The sequence below is a fragment of the Nanorana parkeri genome, unplaced genomic scaffold, assembly GCF_000935625.1.
Source record: "Nanorana parkeri isolate BGI_ZX_2015 unplaced genomic scaffold, ASM93562v1 scaffold325, whole genome shotgun sequence".
Taxonomy (NCBI): Eukaryota; Metazoa; Chordata; class Amphibia; order Anura; family Dicroglossidae; genus Nanorana; species Nanorana parkeri.
In genome coordinates, this window is record NW_017306593.1 from 742,861 (window position 1) to 763,758 (window position 20,898).

Genomic DNA, 20,898 nt, shown 5'->3' on the forward strand with positions numbered 1-20,898 from the left:
AAATGTAATTCAATATGTGTATTCACATGTAACAGAGTGAATGGGGATAATACCTTATTATGGCCTCTAGATGGAGCTAAAGCTCCTCATAGGAAATACAGTATATACTTGTCAGCAAATGAGAAACACTGTTAGGGTGCATTCACACCAAAAATGGGAAGGAAAAGGAGTGTCAGTTGACTTGCAATTGTACCTTCCAATTTGCTAATGGAAGGGCGCGGAAAAAAATGAATGGGTGTGAATGGGGCTAGTTCGGACCAGATCGGTTGCGTTACGTTTCGCTGAAAACAAGTAGTGCATGTTCTACTTCTATTTCAATTTGCAATATCCAATAGCAAGCTGGCTATTGCACCCACCCTCTGCTGCTGTCAATCACTAGGAGAGGACCGGATGGAGAACTTCAGGGTCCCCTCTGCTGATTGACAGCAGCAGTGGGCAGGTGCAATAGCTAGTCTGCTATTGGCTATTGCAAAGTGAAATAGCCAATAGCAATCTAGCTATGCATTCCTATGCCGTTTTTTTTCCTCTGACTGACGGCGGCCCCCAATTTCAGAAAAAAAAAAAACCAGACAGCAGGGTAAGGTTTACTCTGCTAGACCTTTCCAGGAGAAAATGTTTCTCTGAAAGGGGGTCGGGAGCCACTATCTAATAGCGGATGACTCCCGGAGCATTCGGGAGAGTTGGGATGTCTGATGTGTTGGTGTCCTAAGTTGTTCACGAAGCCGGACCGCTACTCTAACAAACAGCCTGTGCCTCCAGCAGTCTAACACGCGTCCTCCTCGGTACTCCAACCAACAATGCTGCTCAGGAAGCATAAGTGTTGCTGACTGGAGTAGTAAGGATGGGGTGTGTTGCACCAGTGGAGACTGGGAGTGCTGCACTCGGTTTAAGTGCAGCAGTCCGACTCTTTAGTATGCTGCCTACACATGTAACGTGCATTACCGCAGCACAACTGTGTGAACCAGACCTTAATAACACATAATTAATATTTTCTGTCATAACTGTCTTTTAAGGAAAACAGTTTAATACACATGCCAACGGAATATGCTGTTTGTAGCAACTATTTTTCTTGACAAACACATTTAATGTCTATGCTATTGTGATCCAACCACCCCCTGTATGGCTGCCCAGAATGCAAAAATGACAGCAATATTAAAGCTGAACTAATGTTTTGCTGTAAATACATTTGTAGTAGTTAGTTTTCTGGCAAAAATGACAGCAATATTAAAGCTGAACTAATGTTTTGCTGTAAATACATTTGTAGTAGTTAGTTTTCTGGCAAAGTCTCTTTTACCAAAAAAAAACTTTCCTTTTCACACTTTCTAGCAGTTGTTTCCATGCTATGGACACTGCACAGCACATGCACCATGGAATGTACATATCAGCATGCTAATGTGGCCCTGTTTTCTTTTTTTGAGAAGGGGGTTTAAATGAAACTGCCCTCTCTAAATAGGTTACTGCACTAATCTGCAGGTAACTATGTGAGCCAGAGCCTTCGCATAATGGAAGGATGGGTTTTGACAATAAATTTGGCAGTGCCTCCACCTAGAACAGGGCTCCTGCATATGAGGAGATGCTCCCTTCCTAGGAAATTGACTAGTAACTTACACAATATAACTCAAAGCAAAAGTACTACTGCTCCCAACATAGATTTCTACCAGAAATATATGTGGGCGCATCACTATGTAAACAATGCAAACTTTATATAGAATAAACAGATAATGTTACATACAATCCAAGCACCAACATTCAGGAGTGACAAATAAAATGTTCATATGTCCTATAAGAATGGTGCACCTATAGCCGGCTATAAATATATTGTCACTTTGCACAGATACCTTCAACTATGAATTGCAGCAAAGTCCAGTTGCAGTGGGGCCCCTGGTGAGATTATATTTACGGCGGAGTCCAATCCGGCTTGAGAAGACGCAATGCTGGAGCGGCAGCAGACGAATACACTTCTTGAGGAGGTAATCTGTAATGTGTTACCTATAAAACAAAACAGACCTGTCTATCCTATCTCTTGGTCCGTCCTATTTCTAGGCTATCAATGCAACCGGGCCTCTAACTGTCTAAGTGGCCGTCGGATGCCTAAGCTACCTCTACCCTATAATGTTTACTGTTCTCTAAGCTAACACTAGCTAAATAATTCCAAACCAAAAAGGGCACTGTTCCTTTAAATAATAAACCCCAAGTGTGCACTGCAACAACAGAAGATTCACCTGATAAGACCTAGTCAGGTGAGCTTAACTCTCATACATCTGAGAAACCACAATTATCTTGCAGTATGCAAATAGCTCAATGATACTGAATCAGAGATACCTCTGACAGGAGTAGGATTGCCACCTGACCAGGATTCACCCGGACAGTCCGAGTTTTGAATGCTGTGTCTGGGTTTCATGGCAGCAGAAACCCAGACACAAGATGTCAGACAGACAGGGGCAACCAAAATTAAGATGGGGGCTACTGGCCCCGCCACTGAAAAATAGTCTCAATTGTGATATTTACATATGAATGGGTAGGTATTTACATGTAAATAACCCACAACTCATTCTCATTCTAGAGTGTTCGGGTTTCACTTGAAGAAATATATATATATATTTATATATATATATTTATTGTGTGGTCTCCTAACCTTTTAGCAGGGAGACAGGAAGCACAGACTATGAAAAGGAAGAATATGTAACAGAACTCGATGCTAGTGGCTAAACATTAATGTAAACAAAACCACAGAAGGCGTATAAAAGAACAGTTCCCTACATTAAGAATAGAGCAAGGTGTCCCGGGCGATGTAACTCTTAGCAAATGTGCAGGATTTATGTAACCAGTGGTCACCTGTCATTGCTAGAGGAGGAGACACAGAGAGGTAAGTGTGCAAGAATTGTGTGCTCAGCCACACACACCACAATCTAGTTCCGCTTTAAAAGGCTGAGTGTGTGCTGACCTCAAGCCACTGCACAGCCTACTGCTATCTCAGGGGACTAATAGTGAATATCTCCATGATGCAATGGCTTGTCTCTTCTAGTTTAGTTTACTTGCTGGATATTGCACTTTTATGTGATTACTGGCCTGTATGGGACTGAAGTTGTTTGTGATAATATGGCTCTTGATAACATCACCTGGACCTAGCCCCTATTTTCCAGCTGGAAGACAAATAAGACAATAGGCTAGATGTAGTTCAATGCAGTCAATGGAAGACCTGGACCTGGTCACGGCAGCTCTCTGCCTTGTCCTCATTTTACAAGTGTGCAAAAAAAAAAATATTAATTCAGTACCATAGAGAGGACTTGTATTATGTGTCCCAATGGCAGATGGCCCCTCCATTGGAATAAATGTGCAGAAGAAGAAGCTTCTCGACTGGGAGACTTTGCAGTGGCGGCTGTGTAACTCCCAGCTAACTGCACATCAGGGATCTTGCAGTAGCATGCACAGATCAGTATGACCTAAGACAGTGCTAGGGGGGTTTCCATTAAAGCAGGGGTAGGCAACCACAGCACCTCAAGCTGTGGTGAAATTACTGGGAGACATGTCTGTGGCTAACAGAGTCTTGCAATGCTTAATGGAACTTGTGGTTCCACAACAGCTGGAGTGCCAAGGCTGCCTGCACCTGAATTAAAGGATAGTTGGACAAAGTAGTTATCCTTTAAACCTATGTAATGTGAACCAAAAATATAACATGAGGACCTAATCCATGCCAACAGCACCAGGTGCGTGCATGTCAGGTTCACTATCCACCTCAGTCCTCAGGTTGCCTTGAGCCCCTGGGCACTCTGATATGTGCAAATCAACCCAGCTTCCTGGTGGCTGACGCCACCTTTTCCTGCTTTCTAAATTTCATTGCTGGCCAGCAAGACTACTCACCACAGTGAAAAGACAATAAAGGCCTAGCTTTTGACACAGTAAGCCAGATGTATATCAGATTGTCCCTGGATTCGCCTACCCCCGGGAGACTGAATTGAATAATGGTCCAAAAATGCAGGTTTTGGAGGTGTTGGCTACATGCTGCCAGTGTGGATTATGTAATTGTTTTCCACTGCAGGTTGACTTAACACATATCCTGATTTTTATGTGCATTCATTTCGGAATTGGAACCAAAAATGGAGGTACGGGGGGGTTCTCTGATATTTACACTAAGCTATATAAGGTACTGACACACGTTAGCAGTTCACACCAGTCTGTTGTGTGTTTCATTGTGCTGAACAAGAGTAGAGCCTGCTCTACTTTTTTTTCAGCATAGGAAAACACAACGCAATGCACTGGTGAGGACTGCTCCCGTTCACCATTCATTTTCAGATATCCTTGCTTTGGCATCATTTGAAAAATGGATGTCAACGGATCTGGTGTGATCAGAAGCTCAATGTTAGTCTGTAGGGGGGTCAGATGTATACAGATGTGTGTCAGTTTATATCGATTACATTTTGCTCTGTTCTGTTTTGGCCTGAACAGGACAGATTGAAGGTAATCAGATGTAAACAGACATATGTCTGCTTACATCTGACTCCCCTCAGAACTAACATGGGTCCATGTAGTACAATTTTTATGGAGGATAAAACTGAATGGACAAGGATGTAACAAGAATGACATCCATTCCATACTGCTCCGATCAGCAGGGGGATTTGTGCACAGATCCCCTGCTGATGGAAACAGACGCCGTCCGTGTGAAAGGGGTCTTAGAGTTGCATAAGCAAAATAAGAGCTGTCTATATATATACTGTACTTGTATCTACATGCCCCACAGGCTGCTAGAAACACAAACAAGCTTTTCAACTGTATGTTTTAAATCTTCCGGATAAAGCATAGAAGTAACAACTTGTGTGAGAAAACTGCTCACAGATGTCACCACAAGATACATTAAAATATGAATGCAATGGTTTTAAAAGACTCTGCTCGTTCCCTGATGGATATCCTATTAAAATTGAGTTAGCAGCAATTCTTTTAGAAGAATGAGAAGAACCAGGTTCCAAATGCAGGGAAACCAAGAAGGACTGGAGCTTTCATGAAATCTGACAAAGTGAACTGGTACATGGTTCTCACAGGTTACATACACTATTCCTCTGATTCCTTTCTGGTGGTAGGCACAATGTGTAGCACTTGGAGACTTTACTAGCTTGCAATCAGTCAGCCTCAAGGATCCACTGCTGCTAACAACTTGAGGAGACGTATATGGTGAGCACATGGCACGTATTTTCTTGGCATTGGTATCATGGATGAAAGTGTTGTGATATCTACAATTATTACTACTGAGCTTCCGATTACTTATGGTGAGATTGCAGTTTATGTTCTCTTCATCTTGAACAATGTGCTTTTCCATAAATTTGTTGTAGTTCTGACATGTAATTATAGACAAGCTGCCAAAAATGCAAAGCATGAAGAAGGCAAACCAACCCGACGACATCTTGATTCTGATCTTAAAAAAGAAAGAAAAGACAGTCACCATCTGCCTATAGGTAAAGAGCAGAACATTCACATGTATACTATCCCTAGCATGTGGCCAAAACATCGTTTTTCAGCTTGGTCAGACACCGGTTATGATATCCAATGGCTCAGGAAACAGATTTAGTGGTCACTTTGATGAATTTTTCCATGTTAAGTGAATATTAGCTTCCTAAAATCCACTGAAAGGCAAAACTAAGACACTATCAATAAGAGCAGATTAGGCTCTGTTGCATTAAACAGTGTTGTCAGTCTAAAGCTTGCCTACACCTTATAACCATTGCATGACTTTCATTGTGCGATGGTTGGTCATTAAAAGTTTGTACGACCTGCCCATCTTGGACAGGCAGATCGTACTTGCAATCATGCTGAGGAGAGAGCTTGCCGATGATTGCAATGTAGAGCGGGCAGTGTGTGCCCGTGCGGCTTTCGTTTTCCGAGCACACTACCAACCCGCCGAAAATCGTACGATTTTCGGCAGGTTTTCCAGCCAGCTAGGAAGACGAAAATAGTGTGATGTGGTCGCACGTTGCCCATACACCTGCCGATTACCGTACGATCGCGGGATCACCTGCGATTATCGTACGATAATCGGCAGGTGTATGTCGTACACGGCATTTAATCGGCGATAATCGGCAGGTGTATGGGCACCTTAACACTTGGAACTTTCTGATTGAAGTAGAGGAGAATGACAATCTTACTAGTGTGATATTGCTTTTGGCTGTCCAACCAGCACACTGGGAACAGGTAGGTGAACGAGCTGGTAAATGACCAAACTGTTATGCTTAAGGCAGCAGGCCATCAGAAAGGTAATCCGTGGTGGACTGCACTTCACAGGGCAATAGAGAAGTGGGTGCCCGGCGTTCAGGAGGCAATATTACCAGCTCCTGAATACCAGTGTTTTGGATGCCACAACCACGTTTGGCAAGCAATTGCAACGTGGTCTCATTCACCTATGGTCATGTTTTGCAGGTCCGCCAAAAGCATAATGCTGTATAATTTTGTATATGTATACAGCACCGTAACGGGTACAATGCTAGCACTCCGACTGGGCAACTGGGGAGCAGTAAAACCGCAGGTCAACCTCCAGATTGTACCAGCCCTCAGCCACCCATCCAAATGAGGCCTAACTGCATCAGAGAAATGTGAGGTCACCAAGCTGGCTATGCTATCTTGTGACACGGTATTGAGCTTTACTCACAGTAGCAGTAATACACATTGGAGTTCCATTTTGCACACTCTCAGCGGTGATACTTTCAGAGGCTTTTTTTCTGGCGTTTGGAATTTGTAAAGACACAGAACTTTCTTATTAATCTTGTTTATAATTTAAGCAGAAGCACTTTCACTATATTTGTTGACACATTTATTTTGTATATTAGTCACTTTGTTTTCATTTTAAAGCGCTACACTGTTCTATCATTTCTTGTCATTGTTAATGAGTCCACCATTCCATCATCATAGTTGCAATGTTCTATGTACATCCACAAGAGTTTTTTTTAATGTTTTTTAATAAATTCTTTACTTCAGAATCAGGGTTTACAAGGCCTGATTATCACATCAGGGACAGCTTTTTCACGCGTAGAAACGCCGCAATTGTTGCTGCACACTCGTGCATGTTTTTGTGCAATAAGTCACACATTTTCATAAGCAGATTGTAACACATCGATGTAAATGTGCAAAAAGCGCAGGAACAATTGCAACACGCATTTCCAAGCGTTTCAGATTACAGCTCGTTTTGTCCCAACAGAGTCAATCTGACAAAAAGAAGCTCATGTACTTTTTCCAGCGACAGGTGTTTTGTTTAATGCGACAAAACGCTTAGGTGTGAACAGGGGCCATAAGAATTAATGGGATTTTTTTTGTGAAGCACTTTGTTGCGGTTATTCAGCTGTGACACTTAGGTTCTGTTTACACCTAGGCGTATTGTCGCTCCAGGCTAATTTATATGGCCCTAGTTTTCACTCCTGTAAGTTTTGTCACAAGCAAAAATACGCTTGCCACTCGAAATAGTACATGAGCTACTTTTGGGCAGATTTCAGCGCATTTGGTCCCCCTGTGTTGCGATTACTTTTGCACGTTTTTGCGTGCATTTTACCCATTCAGATGAATGTGCCAAAATCTATGCGTAACAGGTGTCGCCTAGGTGTGAATGGAGCCTTATGTGTGAACCAGGCCTTAGGTGAAATGATACAGAAATACAAAACATTGTGTTAGCAACACAAGAGTTTTAATGAATAAATGATTTTACCAATAACAGAATGGACACTGGACAACCAGAATCTCACACTTTCACTCATATTGTGTATTGCTTCTACGCACTCATAAGTGAGTCAGTTTGGCACACAAAATCTTACACAGAGTGTAATTTGGCAGGGTTTGCTTTACATCTGAACTGCTTTCTTCCCCCCATATTAGTCAATGTTATTGCACACAAAAGCAGCTCAGATGCAAGCTTGAAAGCACGCTGGAGCTAAATTGCTTCTAAAAGGTGCCCATACACTGTGCGATTATCGTACGATAATCCCGGGAAATCCCACGATCGTACGATAATCGCAAAGTGTATGGAAGGCGTGCGACTGTTTCTACTGTACGGTAGCACGTCTTTTGTCTAACTAGCATGTTTGAAAACCCGCCGAAAATCGTAGGATTTTCGGCTGGTTTGAATGATACTCGGGAGAGAAATGCCAAGCGGGCCGGTGTGCGCACGCGCACACTGCCCGTTCAGCATTGCGGTCATCGGAAGCCCGCCCCTCAGGGGGGCGGGCTTGCGATGATTGCAAGTACGATCTGCCTGTCCAAGATGGGCAGATCGTAGGTTTTTAAATTACTTTACAACCCTCGCAAGACAAAAGTCTTGCGAGGGTTGTAAAGTGTATGGCCACCTTTAGATTAACCCTGACGTTACATTCATTCGCACTTCTCTGTCCCTGTGCGTTGCATGTATATGAAGGCGTCCCATTCATTTTAAGCGGGCTGTCAATGCACAGGGACAGACCAAAAAAACGGGCATGTGCGCTACGGTCCGCTGTGGGGCACTTCAACATTAGTGACGAAGCTGCGTTGCCTTGTCATCCAAAAGGATTGACAATGCAACAAGCAAATGCACATGAGGTGGATGTGTCGAAACTGGAGCAGACAAAATCAGCAGCTGTGCAGGGCAACCAATCAGCTTCTATCATTTTCAAAGCTTAACTCAACAAACTGAAGAGAGAAGCTGATTGGTTGCCCTGGCTTTAGTAAATTCCCCCTAATGTGCGATAACGTGTGTTGTGATAACACATACATGCCCAGCTTTAGGCTACATTTACATTAGCCTCCTGTGTTTTTTAACCTGGAATAAAACAGACTTTATGTTGCCCGGATCACTTTCTCCTGTGTTTAAACATAACCGCAAACACACACGTTTACATACATCTGCCCCATCATAATCTGCCCCATCATAATCTGCCCCATCATAATCTGCCCTTGGTCATACAGAAGTCTATTTTTTTTTCTAAACCCAGCTAGACCGACGGCTCCTAAATGCAGGCAAATGCACAGTGTGAATGATTCCTTTTAAAATCATCACAGGCGGACAATTCTTTTTGTCCTGGGGAATGTTTTCATGTGATTGTGTGCTCTTTCCTTTATTTGTGTTGTGTATTGTTGAGCTTGTTGCTTCTTTATTATTGCAAAATGTAATAAAGAGATTTATTTAAAAAATCATTACATGTGTTTGGAAATGTCCTAAAAAAGCATGTATGTCACTGCCAGTGTGAATGAGGCCTTATCAATGGGTGGTATTAGTATAATGGTTAACATACATATCACTTCTGACATTTAAGCTAAGCATTTTTGCATTGTGTGGAGGAACCCGGGGCTGAATGCATTTTTGTGTGAGCCAATGGAAAGCCAATTACCAGGAGGAGAACATCGTTAGCATGATTTTTCACACAATTTTGTGCCTATGTGTTTTTCAAGCACCCCCATTAAAGTGTATAGGGGCCGAAAACATGTGATCATGCCCAAAAGAAGCTCCTGTACTTTGATTGTTGAGCGAGGACACATTGCTCAAACAGGCACAATAGTATAACCTAAAAAAAAAGCTGAGCGTTGAATCACTTCTGGAAACGCTCTTCAAATCGCTCAGGTGTAAATGGGGGCTTAGGTCATCTAGACCAGCTACTTCAATGGAATCTCAGATGTTTTAGGCCTCATTCGGGAAGGACAGGTGCTGCCTGTGATTGCACGCAGCAGCCTGTTCTTCTCTATGGGAGTACATGGCCATACGCTCACCCGAACTGCACTCTGTGTGGGTTTCCGTACTTGTACGCAGGCAGGATGGATGTGCGGCTCGGGTGAGCATATGGTGGTGTACGGCCGCATCCTCCCGTAGGGAAGAACATGCTGCTGCGTACAATCACACGCAGCACCTGTCCTTCCCGGGAGCGGACAATTAAAGCCCAATAAACCATTAGATCGAATGAATGTTCCGGAAATGAAAACTTTTGAATGGAAATCTGCTGGTGTCAGCCGTGTACCCAGAGGAGCCAGGCCTGGGGAATGTGTGATCTCAGAGGACAGCCAGGAAGGGAAGGTACAGGATTTCTGTTTACACTTACTAATTATACTAGCGTCATGAACAGAAATTGCTCTGCCACATGTTTGTTGGGAAGCTGTGTAAAATGGATTCTTTAGTTATTAGTCTGTGTGGAAGATTTGATTGCATAGATGAAACTTTCTTTCAGAATGACGAAGGCTTTCCACACAGGCTGACGAATGACGAAGGCTTTCCACACTAGTGTATTTTCAGTTTACAGTTTTTTTTAACCATTGTAGATACTTTGGAAATTTGGTGCCTTCTCTAAAGCTGACCACACACCTATAGATTATCCGCAGATTTGCTATGGTCAGATGGAAAAAGTGCAACAGATTCCTCCATCTACGCTAAACTGTGTGGATGGAGGAATCTCCCACTGTGCCAAGCTTCAGTATCTTGCTAGTCACTGGCTCTCAAAATGCCTGAACAATGCCTGCATCCAATCAGATTGTTCAGATATTTTGAGAGCCAGCGGGGCCGACTAGGAGGATACTGAAGCTTGGCCCAGTGGGAGATTCCTCCATCCACACAGTTAAGCATAGATGACGGAATCAGTTGCACTTTTTCTGTCTGACCATAGGAAATCTGCAGATAATCTATAGGTGTATGGCCATCTTAAGAGGAGTCATGTTTGATAAACTAGGTATATTATTATTGCTTATCTCTTTAATATGTCCCAAATGTAACCATACATAATGGCTGAGGAATATAATAGGGCCAAGTGTGTTCATACACAAGAATCCGTTAGTGTTTCGTAAACATTGTTGTTTCAGTTGGTCAGGTCTAGGTCCAGCAATGTTATATGCCCAAAAATGAGGTCCACTGCCTATCTGAATAACCAGGTTTTTACATCAATGGATTTTTTCTTCCCGGATGGCACAGGAATATTCCAAGATAACAATGTCAGGATTCATCGGGATCAAATTTAAATAAAATAAAAAAAAGAAGGAGTGGTTCAGGGAGCATGAGATATACTTTTCACACATGGATTGGCCACCACATAGTCCAGACATTAACCCCATTGAGGATCTTTGGGATGTGCTGGAGAAGACATTACATAGTGGTCCAGCTCTCACGTCATTACAAGATCTTGGTGAAAAATTAATGTAACTCTGGACAGAAATAAATGTTGTGACATTGCATACGCTCATAGAAAATATACCATGGAGAATGCATGCTGTAATCAAAGCTAAATGCAGTCCAAAGAAATAAGAGTGTGTGACTTTTTTTGGACAGGCAGTGTATTTAAGAATACAAAAGCTGTGCCTGGCCATTGTTTCATTTGGCATTGGAATCGTATGACATTTTCTAATTTGAAAGATACTACTGATGCACACACTTTTCACAAATACACAACTGTCTGCACCAACAATACCATATGTGGATCACATTTGTAAGACTCACCCGTGGCTATGTAGATCCAAACACTTGATATGGTGAGATCTTGATATCTTTTAGTTCTCTTGTGCAGGACAAGGCTGTCTGCTGTCACTGTAGCAGCTTTACACTCCGTACATCTGCTCATGCAGGATCTCCTCCTCTTCCCGTGAGTCACTACTAGTGAGATTGAAGGCATTTCTGGGAAAGGACTTCCTCTGTACTCTTTATATGAGACCCTCTAGTGCTAGCAGAGAGAATAATCCTTCTCTATCACACCATTCTGTAAAATGCTGGCCCCGCTCTCCTAGATTTTCCAACAAACCTTCCTAGGAAAAATGTGGGCAGAACATTGGATAATGTCATCAGACACTTGACAAATGTCATTCGAATTTCTGTTTGGTTTTAATATTCAATTTTCAAATGAAAGGAGTTTCTGGAATTAACCCACATTTACTGTTAGAATTTCATTTGTTTGAGAAACGTTTTTCATCCTGCTATTTCATTTTTTTCTCATCACTGTGGTCATAATCGATCTTCGATTTAACACTGAACATTCCGAAAATTAATTCTACTGGCATCTGGCCTTTGGCCAGTTTGTTTCCATCTTCAATGACCCCAAGGTTTCGGCAGTCGGGATTTCCTTCGACCCTTGAAAAGTCTTCTTTTTTTTTTTAAATCAACTTGTAATGTTATTGTTAGTTATTTCCATATATAAATAGCTATAATGTACTGGCTAATGTTCTTGAAGATGGCACTAGAGCATCTTTTCCTTTCTGCAAACAAGAATCATTAGCATGTTACAGCACAATAGACATTTTATTTATAAACTGTACATAAGCACTTCCTTTGTTATGAGTATAGTAACCCCTCTCCTCCTGTATCTGATGCGCTGCTTCGCCAAACTTCCTGTCAGAGACAGCACACAAATAATGTCGCTATCATTCAGTGGGACTACAAGTCCCATTATGTCTTCCATCCCATGTTTTATTTTGTGTAGTAATCTCTGTCTGCCTATGCATGTAGACGCAGGAAGTGTCAGCACTTCCCCCCCATAGTCCGATTCAGAGTGTGTGCATGAAAGGGTGGCTCCCCGCAGACTCTGCAAGAGAAAAGAGCCACCCTAGATCCGGAAGGCAGGGCAACACTTAAAGGGACTAAATTAAAACAGGGAAACTGTACAAGATGAAGCAGCAGTAAACATTGTAAGACTTTGTTTTAGAAGTTCATGTGGATGAATAAATGGAGCCTTGAAAGTCACTTCAAAGGTTCATTCTTTTGCAAAAAAATGAATAAATGCACCCAGACTGTCTCCCTTGCAGGAAGTGGCTTGCTGAATTGACTTATGTAATCTTTAGTGTCAATGATAATGACCACTACGGTATTACAGGAAGTTAATAAAAACTGAGATTTCAGTTTTGGGTGAATGCAGCCTTCTGAATTCTCATCTCCACCCACCTTCCAAAACCAGAAGTTTTTACTCTGTGTGATTAGATTTCAGTCTTTAACATGACCCCATCTGTACAAGATGTTCTACTCCTTAATAGGGATGCACTGATACCAATTTTTTTCCTGAGTACGAGTACCCATACTTTTCCTGAAGTACTCGTCAATACCAATTACCGAGACATTTTTTTTTTAGCGAGACAGTTTTTCTAAAACAATGCAAATAAATGGTTTTAAGGAGAGTGGTGAAGTGCCAGGGCCCAGTCATAGCTGCAAACACTGCATCTCTGGTAGTTCAGCCACCGACTCCAAGCTGTACAGGGACTACAAACCAGCAATACATTATACAGCAATGCAGAATACCACCAGCCAAAGAGGACTACAATCCCCAGCAATACATTATACAGCAATGCAGAATACCACCAGCTATAGACTACAACCTCACGTTTAGGTCACTCATTAGTAATGAGATTGTAGTTTAATCACAGGAGTGAGCTTAGAGTGGTGACTACTTTATAAAACACACAGCCATGGGGAACAAAAGTAGCCACCCTCCAGAAGGAAGGACAGTGTCATCATGAATTCAGAGATGATTTGAGGATCTACAGCTGATTGATACACAAATTATACAATTCTGTTAATAGTTAAAGGTACTTGAATACATTTTTAAGATTTAACTCCTGAGTTTAGTGCCTCCACCCAGCTGGGTGGAGGCACTGCCATTTGAGATATATTCAAGTCCCATGCTCCCACTTTATGGAGGCTCAAGATCTTCTAGTTATCTACAGGTGGGCAGCGGTAGCTGATTGGAGAGGGTCATATCACTTGACGCAATATTCAGGTCATTCAGGGAAAGGGTGATACAGCTGATTGAACATGTGGGAAGCTTTTGCTTCCTGAACCGTAACCCCAGATAAGGTGTTTTTTTTTGATAGGAGAGAAAATGGCACAAGATAAAGAAGAATAACGGCCCATTTAGAATGGTCGATGACATTCTGCAATAAAGGTTGGCAGGCATTATTCGCCATGATTGACAATCTGCATCTGATATATGATTGATGATGGATGTACAACTTTGTGTTTAATTACTTCTTAAATGTGTTATTTACTTTCATTTTTTTTTTGTGTGTGTGAATGAGTAGAGGTACTATGTACCCTTAATCATTCACATGGGGAGAGGCATCTGCGGTTCCCATTTATTATTAAAGGGGACTTCCAGGTTCTGATTAACCACTGCGGCAGGGTTGTGGGGAAGAGGCTCTTGCGCTTATCAACATGGGGACAAGTTACTTTGTCAAGGGGGGTTACCCCGGCATGATGTCCCTCCCCCATGTTAAGAGGGCATGTGGCCTAGTATTGTTCAGGAGGTGCAAGATTATGCACCCCCCTTTACTAGCCTGCTAGGCTGTATGCTCAGAAAAGAGTCTTAACAGATGTTGGGGAGACTCCACATAATTGTTTTTTTTTTTGTATGGGTTGCCACCTTAACATCCATACCCGACCAGAAAAGCCTGGCAAAAGAATGCTGGGAGAGATGACTTGTACAGGGTGGGGTTGAACATTTGTAAAGTCCCATTATTGGCCATTCACAGGTCAGGCAAAGCCTTGTTTAGATGTATGAATAACCGGTAAGTTTGCTTTAGTTTCTGAAGCTGGGTGTCTGCTAATATGCATGTTTTCTGATCTGCTAAGCTGGTCTGCTCTGCTAAGTGGCGCAGACATCAGTCTGCGTCTGCCCCACTGACTGATACCAGAAGCACACCTACGAAAAGTCCAGATTAAGTGCAAAGAGTACTTAGATGAGTTCTCCTTTGAACATAAACAAGCACATACATACAGCTATAGAAGATAATGCAACTGCTACAGCGCCCAGTAACACAATGGCCAGTGTAACTTTCTATATATCAATTTATCCAAGAAGCAAAGCCAATAACATATTTTAGAATAATTTAAGATAAAATGAAGGATAAATCAGAATGAACCGATTAGTGTGAATCAATAATGTTTGCAAAGTGCCTTTAATAAAAACATCTGAAACCCTGTCTGACAACAAATTGCCAGATACCCATTCCAGGCCTGACTCGTTTATCTGAATGACAGCACAAAGTGAACTGGAGCAGTACTACTGCTAAACAAAAGCACCAACAAGTCAAATATTTAAAGAAGCCAGAGCTGCTCGAACATCAAACAAATCTTTGGTTGGACCCTGGTAAAACTGTTGCTTGGCTTCTGTAAACCATCGTAGAACTTTTCAGGTGGGTAAATATCAGAACTTTACTTTTTACAAATAATTATTTATTGGTAACATCGAGTTGTAAGTAAATCCACTAGAGACCATAGTAAACCTTTGAGTAAGTAAATGCTTAATTAATCTCTACAGACTTTCCAAACTCTAAAGCTGGAAAGTCTGAAGTACGAGATGGCTGTAGAGACTGCATTAAAAACTTTAGAGAAAATAAACCCACAAGAGAGGAGAAAATCCACGTGGCACATAGAATAAGATGATCACTGAAGACAAGGTAGGTTACCATCACTTACTAATCTATCCCTCCATCTATCTTCTACTATATCTCACATTACATATCCTTTGTCCTGTAGTGATGACATTGCCCTATGCAGGTGACTGTGGCAGGAACAATATCCACTTGATCCTCGATGGGCAAAATGTGACACTGGTATCCGAGTTTGTTTTATTGGGCTTTTCTAACGTGCCAAAGATTGCCACTCCCTTCTTCTTTTTAATCCTAGTCTTATACCTTTTCTCCATGGCTGGGAACCTTCTCATCCTGGTTCTAGTCTTCTCAGAGAAGCGTCTCCAGAGCCCCATGTATTTATTTTTAAGCAATTTGTCCATTTTGGATATTTGTTTCATCAATACCAGAGTCCCTAAAATGCTTCAAGGTTTCCTGCCTGGTGGGGAGACCATCTCATTGCTGGCTTGCTTTGCACAGTCTTATACTTTCTTCTTTGTAGGGGTATCAACTTTCTTTCTCTTGGCCATTATGTCCTTTGACCGCTATGTTGCTATTTGCCATCCTTTACATTACCCAGCCATCATGCACCAAAAGCTGTGCATTAAGCTCATTGTAAGTGGATTCATTTTGGCTTTTTTGGTAATACTTCCTCCATCCATTAGGATAATGAGACTTCCATATTGCTGCAGTCTGGTGAACCATTTCTTCTGTGATGTCATTCCCTTGTTAATGAACTCGTGCATTAACACAACCTCAATTCAGCTTCAGGAAGTCATTAGTTCTTCTATTACACTGCTTAGTTCTCTACTAGTCACTCTCATCTCCTATGTAAATATAGTGGAAACTATTTTGAATATTCCGTCTATAGAGGGAAGGAAAAAAACATTTTCAACATGCTCTTCCCATGCACTGGTCGTATCTTTAGCCTATGGTAGCTGTATTTTTACTTACTTAAAACCAACTCAGGGCCAGTCCACAAACTACAACAAGACAGTTGCAATTGTAACTAGTGCAGTCGTACCATTGCTTAATCCTTATGTGTATACACTAAGGAATTAAAAGGTAAGGAAAATCATCAAACAGAACTTCGGAAAAAACTGCCCGTTGGACTATATACACATAAGTTAAAAAAAATCTACAGGATACCACTAGGATCACAGGATGCACCGTACTGTCAGGCTGTATAAGACGCTGTAATACACACAAATCTTCATGCTCACGATAGGCCATGTATTGCGAGTACAAGAGATCCAGAATTCAATCATTTGCACCATACCCTATGAACTGAATGGAAAGGCTTGCAATTGAAAAGGACAATTTTATCAAATGAAATAACATAGATGGACTCCCACAACAATAACATGCAACAGTTGTAACCAAGTTGACTGGTTCAGTAGATAAATGCATTGTTTGCCGGAAATCTTGTTAAAGGCTTTTCTCTGAATACCTAGTATCTACGCCAATACATCACGCCTAGAAAGCAGAGCCTGTATATGAGATCAACCGATCAAGATGGGGCTGTCCATGATATGGTGAGAATATACAAAGTACTTACACAAAACTGGATATTATGCTATTGTGATCAGTGAAAGAATGCCTGTAAACTATTGGGAGCCATGAGGGTGAAAAGCTGTGACATAAGGCTTGTTCATTTTTAGGTGGTGGTATTCCATCAAAGTTATTTCTTAAAACTTGATCTCGCATTTTCTCATATTTTGGCCTTCATGCGAACATCTTCCATCCAAACGTTTTGATGGTCTTCTATATTCTCTGAGAAGAACCAAACGGTAAGTGTGTAAACACACATTTTGACTAAGGGCTTGTCCACACCAAATCCGGACCGGATCTGCACGAGTTTCTGCACATGCAGTGCAGTGTGTTTTGCCGCGTTTTTGAAGAGTTCCCAGACATTTTTATTGGTGCGTTCCACAGGAGGAAAAATAGGGCATGCTGCAGTTTTTCCACATGCTCTGGAACTAAACGCTCTGGTGTGAACTAGAGCCCAAAATACCATTTGGAATATATTGAATGCGTTTTTGATACATTCTGCAACTGTTCGGCACTTGGTATGAACAAGCTCTATATGCAGTTAGAATCTTTTGACAAAGCAAACTATATAAAATCTAATAATGTTAACCATTCATATCCTGCAAGAGTATTTAAAAGTACAACTAAAGACCCATTTAGGACAGTCTATACAAGTACCAAATCCAGTTACTATGTGATGCAGATAAAGTAAACAAAAAATAAAAACTTCCTTGTCTGAAGCAATTCCTCCTTCGTTTGTCTCACACTCCCCCTTCTAGACACTGTAGCCTACACTTGGGGGGTTTCAATAACAGGAGTTATGCTGTCAATCCAGAAAGGCTTGGGAATCAGCCGTGACTATGTTGATAGCCACGTTCTCTAGAACCTTTGTTTTTATGATCCCCTGTAGTGCAAGCAGACACACCCTACATGAGTGGCAACTCTGCTGTGAATTCAAAGGCAGAGCAGCATCGTTACCAGACCATCACAAGAAGCTACATTAGGTACCGTATATACTCGAGTATAAGCCGTCCCGAATATAAGCCGAGGTACCTAATTAAATCGAGTATATACGGTAGTCTTAACTGGCAGGATCAACATGTATTAGTGCAACTTTGTAAGGGGAAAACAAACTGCAGATGTACGTATGGGTGTTATAATTTTTAAATGGAAGGCTATAGTTTTACTTTACATTTTGAGCCTACAATTAGACAGTTCAGACAGTAAACTAACAATACACAACACAGTGAAAATCTATCCATCGTGGATCAGTATGCAGTAGCATGTAATAGTGGACACTAGAAAACATTTATCACAACCTGAGGTATCTACCAGCTCCATGTGGTACCTGCAATTTGGTCAGCTTGTAACTTTTATTAGGGACACATTCTACAAGCAAGGTCAACTAATTTTGAAGTGGAAAGGTAGGCAATCAAGACAACACACACACACACACACACACACACACACACACACACACACACAATGCAGTCAGGCAATAATCCAAATATGTAACTAAAATATTTCCATAAAAAAGTGTAAAATAAAACAATGCTCTCTGACTGGAGAAAATGGCCTCATCAGTCAGCTGCTGCTCCTTCACAATCCAGTCGCAGCCTTCACCATGCTTTGATACTTTGATAGCAGTGGGGAAAAGTGGTCATTGGGTTGTATAGTGCCTGGCAGTGCTGACTGACAAAGAGGCCTGGACTCGAAAACTAGCCGAACATGAATACAAATCCATAAGTAAGCTAAATCACATGTATTTCAACTGTGTATTTAGTTGTTTTTCTAAAGGGAAACCTGTACTGAGATTAGGACAAGCTGTCAATTTGGTCCTAAATATACTACCCCCCCAGCACATTCTGAGTTACTGACCTGGAGCAAACATGCAACTAGTGAACTCCAATGAAGGTCTGAACTACGGATCAGAGTAAATTGTTCCTTGTGAGCAATTTCAATGACTGAAGCTTTTAGAACATCATAAGTGCCAATGTGCATTTTCAAAAGGAGAGTGCAGCAATGGCAGCCTAGATATTTTCTCAGTCCACTTGTAAACAAGAGATTGTTTACAAGTTTAATCATATGCTTTCTTAGATCTCAGATCTCTCATTCAGACCATTCCAGAGGTATAACCAGAATTCCCAGTTCTGCCCAAATGCCACACCCAAGTCAAAATGATTGTGTTAAGTACCCCAATGGATTATCCGCAATGCAGAGTATATAAATAAGAGTGAGTCATAGCTTAGTTGTAATTATTAAGGATTTAGATCGCAACATAACCTCCCATGGCACTGTACAGTGTAAATGATACAGAACAGGATGTATTATCTACTGTATAGAATGTAAGTAAATAAAACATTTCCAATCACTTAGAATTCTAGAACAAAACATTTCAAGCTATAACAAGATTAGATGGGCGTGGAAGTCCTGCCTATACAAACATACAATCTTGGCCTTGGAAGTAAAATATCTGATTTGGGCTGTTAGCTTATGTCTGACTACAGAGAAAATGTAAGTGGAAATCCCTCTATTGTACTCACTAATGTTTACGGACTTTGTATGAGCGGTATTGCACCATAAATGACCTTTGTGCGCTGTTTTAGCTATTCCGATTCTGCCACTTGTCAGCTCTCCCAGGTTTAGTACAGCACTGTCAATATTTGCACCATTTTTGGTTTCAGTGTCCAGGCTTGCTTGTATGGTTTTCAATCTGCTCAACACATATAGATGTCATTTGCGAGTGCTAAAGAAAGGCTGGCAAGTAATTTCACGGGGTTGAGGCTATGCTTTCTTGGCAAAGTTTTAGACAACTCATTAGACAAGTCCAAGTAAAACCAAATTAAATAGAAGACTTAAAAGAGCTTTTGTTCAAATCAACCACTGCCAAGAATCTCCTCAAATCTCAAATGTAAACAGGCTATCCAATGCAAGCTTTGAATTGAAACATCAGCAGCACACGATGGACTAAATAATCCTGAATAATGATGTAATCCACAAGAAGGATCAGAAGCCTATAGGACTTGAAGGAGAAATATGTACTTAAAATTGCATCTGTTATTCAAAATGGCATCAATGCATGAATTATAAGGCTTAAAAAAAATAAAAATTATATACATGCATAATATATATATATATTACTCTGTTTTATGATACATCTGTCATTTTGAACTTAAGACTTGACGAATGTTGAAACTTGTGGTTTCTCAAGATGACACATTTATGACCAAGGTGCTAGCTCTTTGGACATCTGACAGTCATCAAAATTACCAGAAATTTGGGTCCACTGCCTAACGGTGATAGCAGGTATCTTGTATTTGCACTTAAGAAGGGTAAGTCCACTTTACCAGATGAATCTGGGAAAATTGAATTACACCCCATCACAATGCCCCCCCCCTGCTGTACTTGCCTTTCTGCGAACGCTCCTTTCCCTCCACCGGTACGGATGTACTATCCATACCCCATAATGCCATGCAGCGCAGCCATGCACTATGAATTTCACTCAGAAATGGCGAGCTCTCATAGGTCAATAAGACCAGCTTCTGAACGCACTTACCAATGAGAAGCAGTTCTTACTAGGAATCGCTTCTCATTGGTCAGCGCAGTCAGGTGACCACACTGACCAAATGAGTGCTCGCCATGTGTGAGCGAAATTCATAATCCATATAGCACAGGGCCCGGTACGGATAGTACACCCCTACTGACAGAGTAGGGGTGTACTATCGCCGAAAGGTAAGTATGGGGGGGACACACGGACATGACAGATTGGAGTGGGTATTTCCTTTTCCCAGACTCACCTGGGAAAGTGGGCTTACCTTTTAACGTTTATTTCCCTAAAAACTTTTAATACGTGATGTGAGCAGTCTTTGCATTTATTATTTCCATATTTTCACTTTACATAAGCCAGTAAGGTTACACTATTGGCCTTCAAAAATGGGTTGTAAGTGATGATCTTACAATTGATCAGCCAATGACATTACACTGGATCCCAATAGCAGACTTTATATTATCTGCCCTTTCTTCCCTAATTTTTTACTAGTTATAGTATTCAAACACTATGCA

At 41.4% G+C, this 20,898-nt stretch overlaps 1 protein-coding gene across 1 annotated transcript; it reads right to left on the bottom strand.

The window, feature by feature from the left end:
- Positions 1-4,909: 4,909 nt before the first annotated feature.
- Positions 4,910-16,052, bottom strand: LOC108788429 (sialic acid-binding lectin-like). Its single transcript, XM_018558187.1, has 3 exons — positions 15,956-16,052; positions 12,512-12,546; positions 4,910-5,326 (listed from the first exon to the last, which is right to left on the bottom strand). Exons 1-3 carry the CDS (start codon positions 16,050-16,052, stop codon positions 4,910-4,912), a joined length of 549 nt encoding a protein of 182 aa, XP_018413689.1.
- Between the last annotated feature and the right edge of the window lie 4,846 nt (positions 16,053-20,898).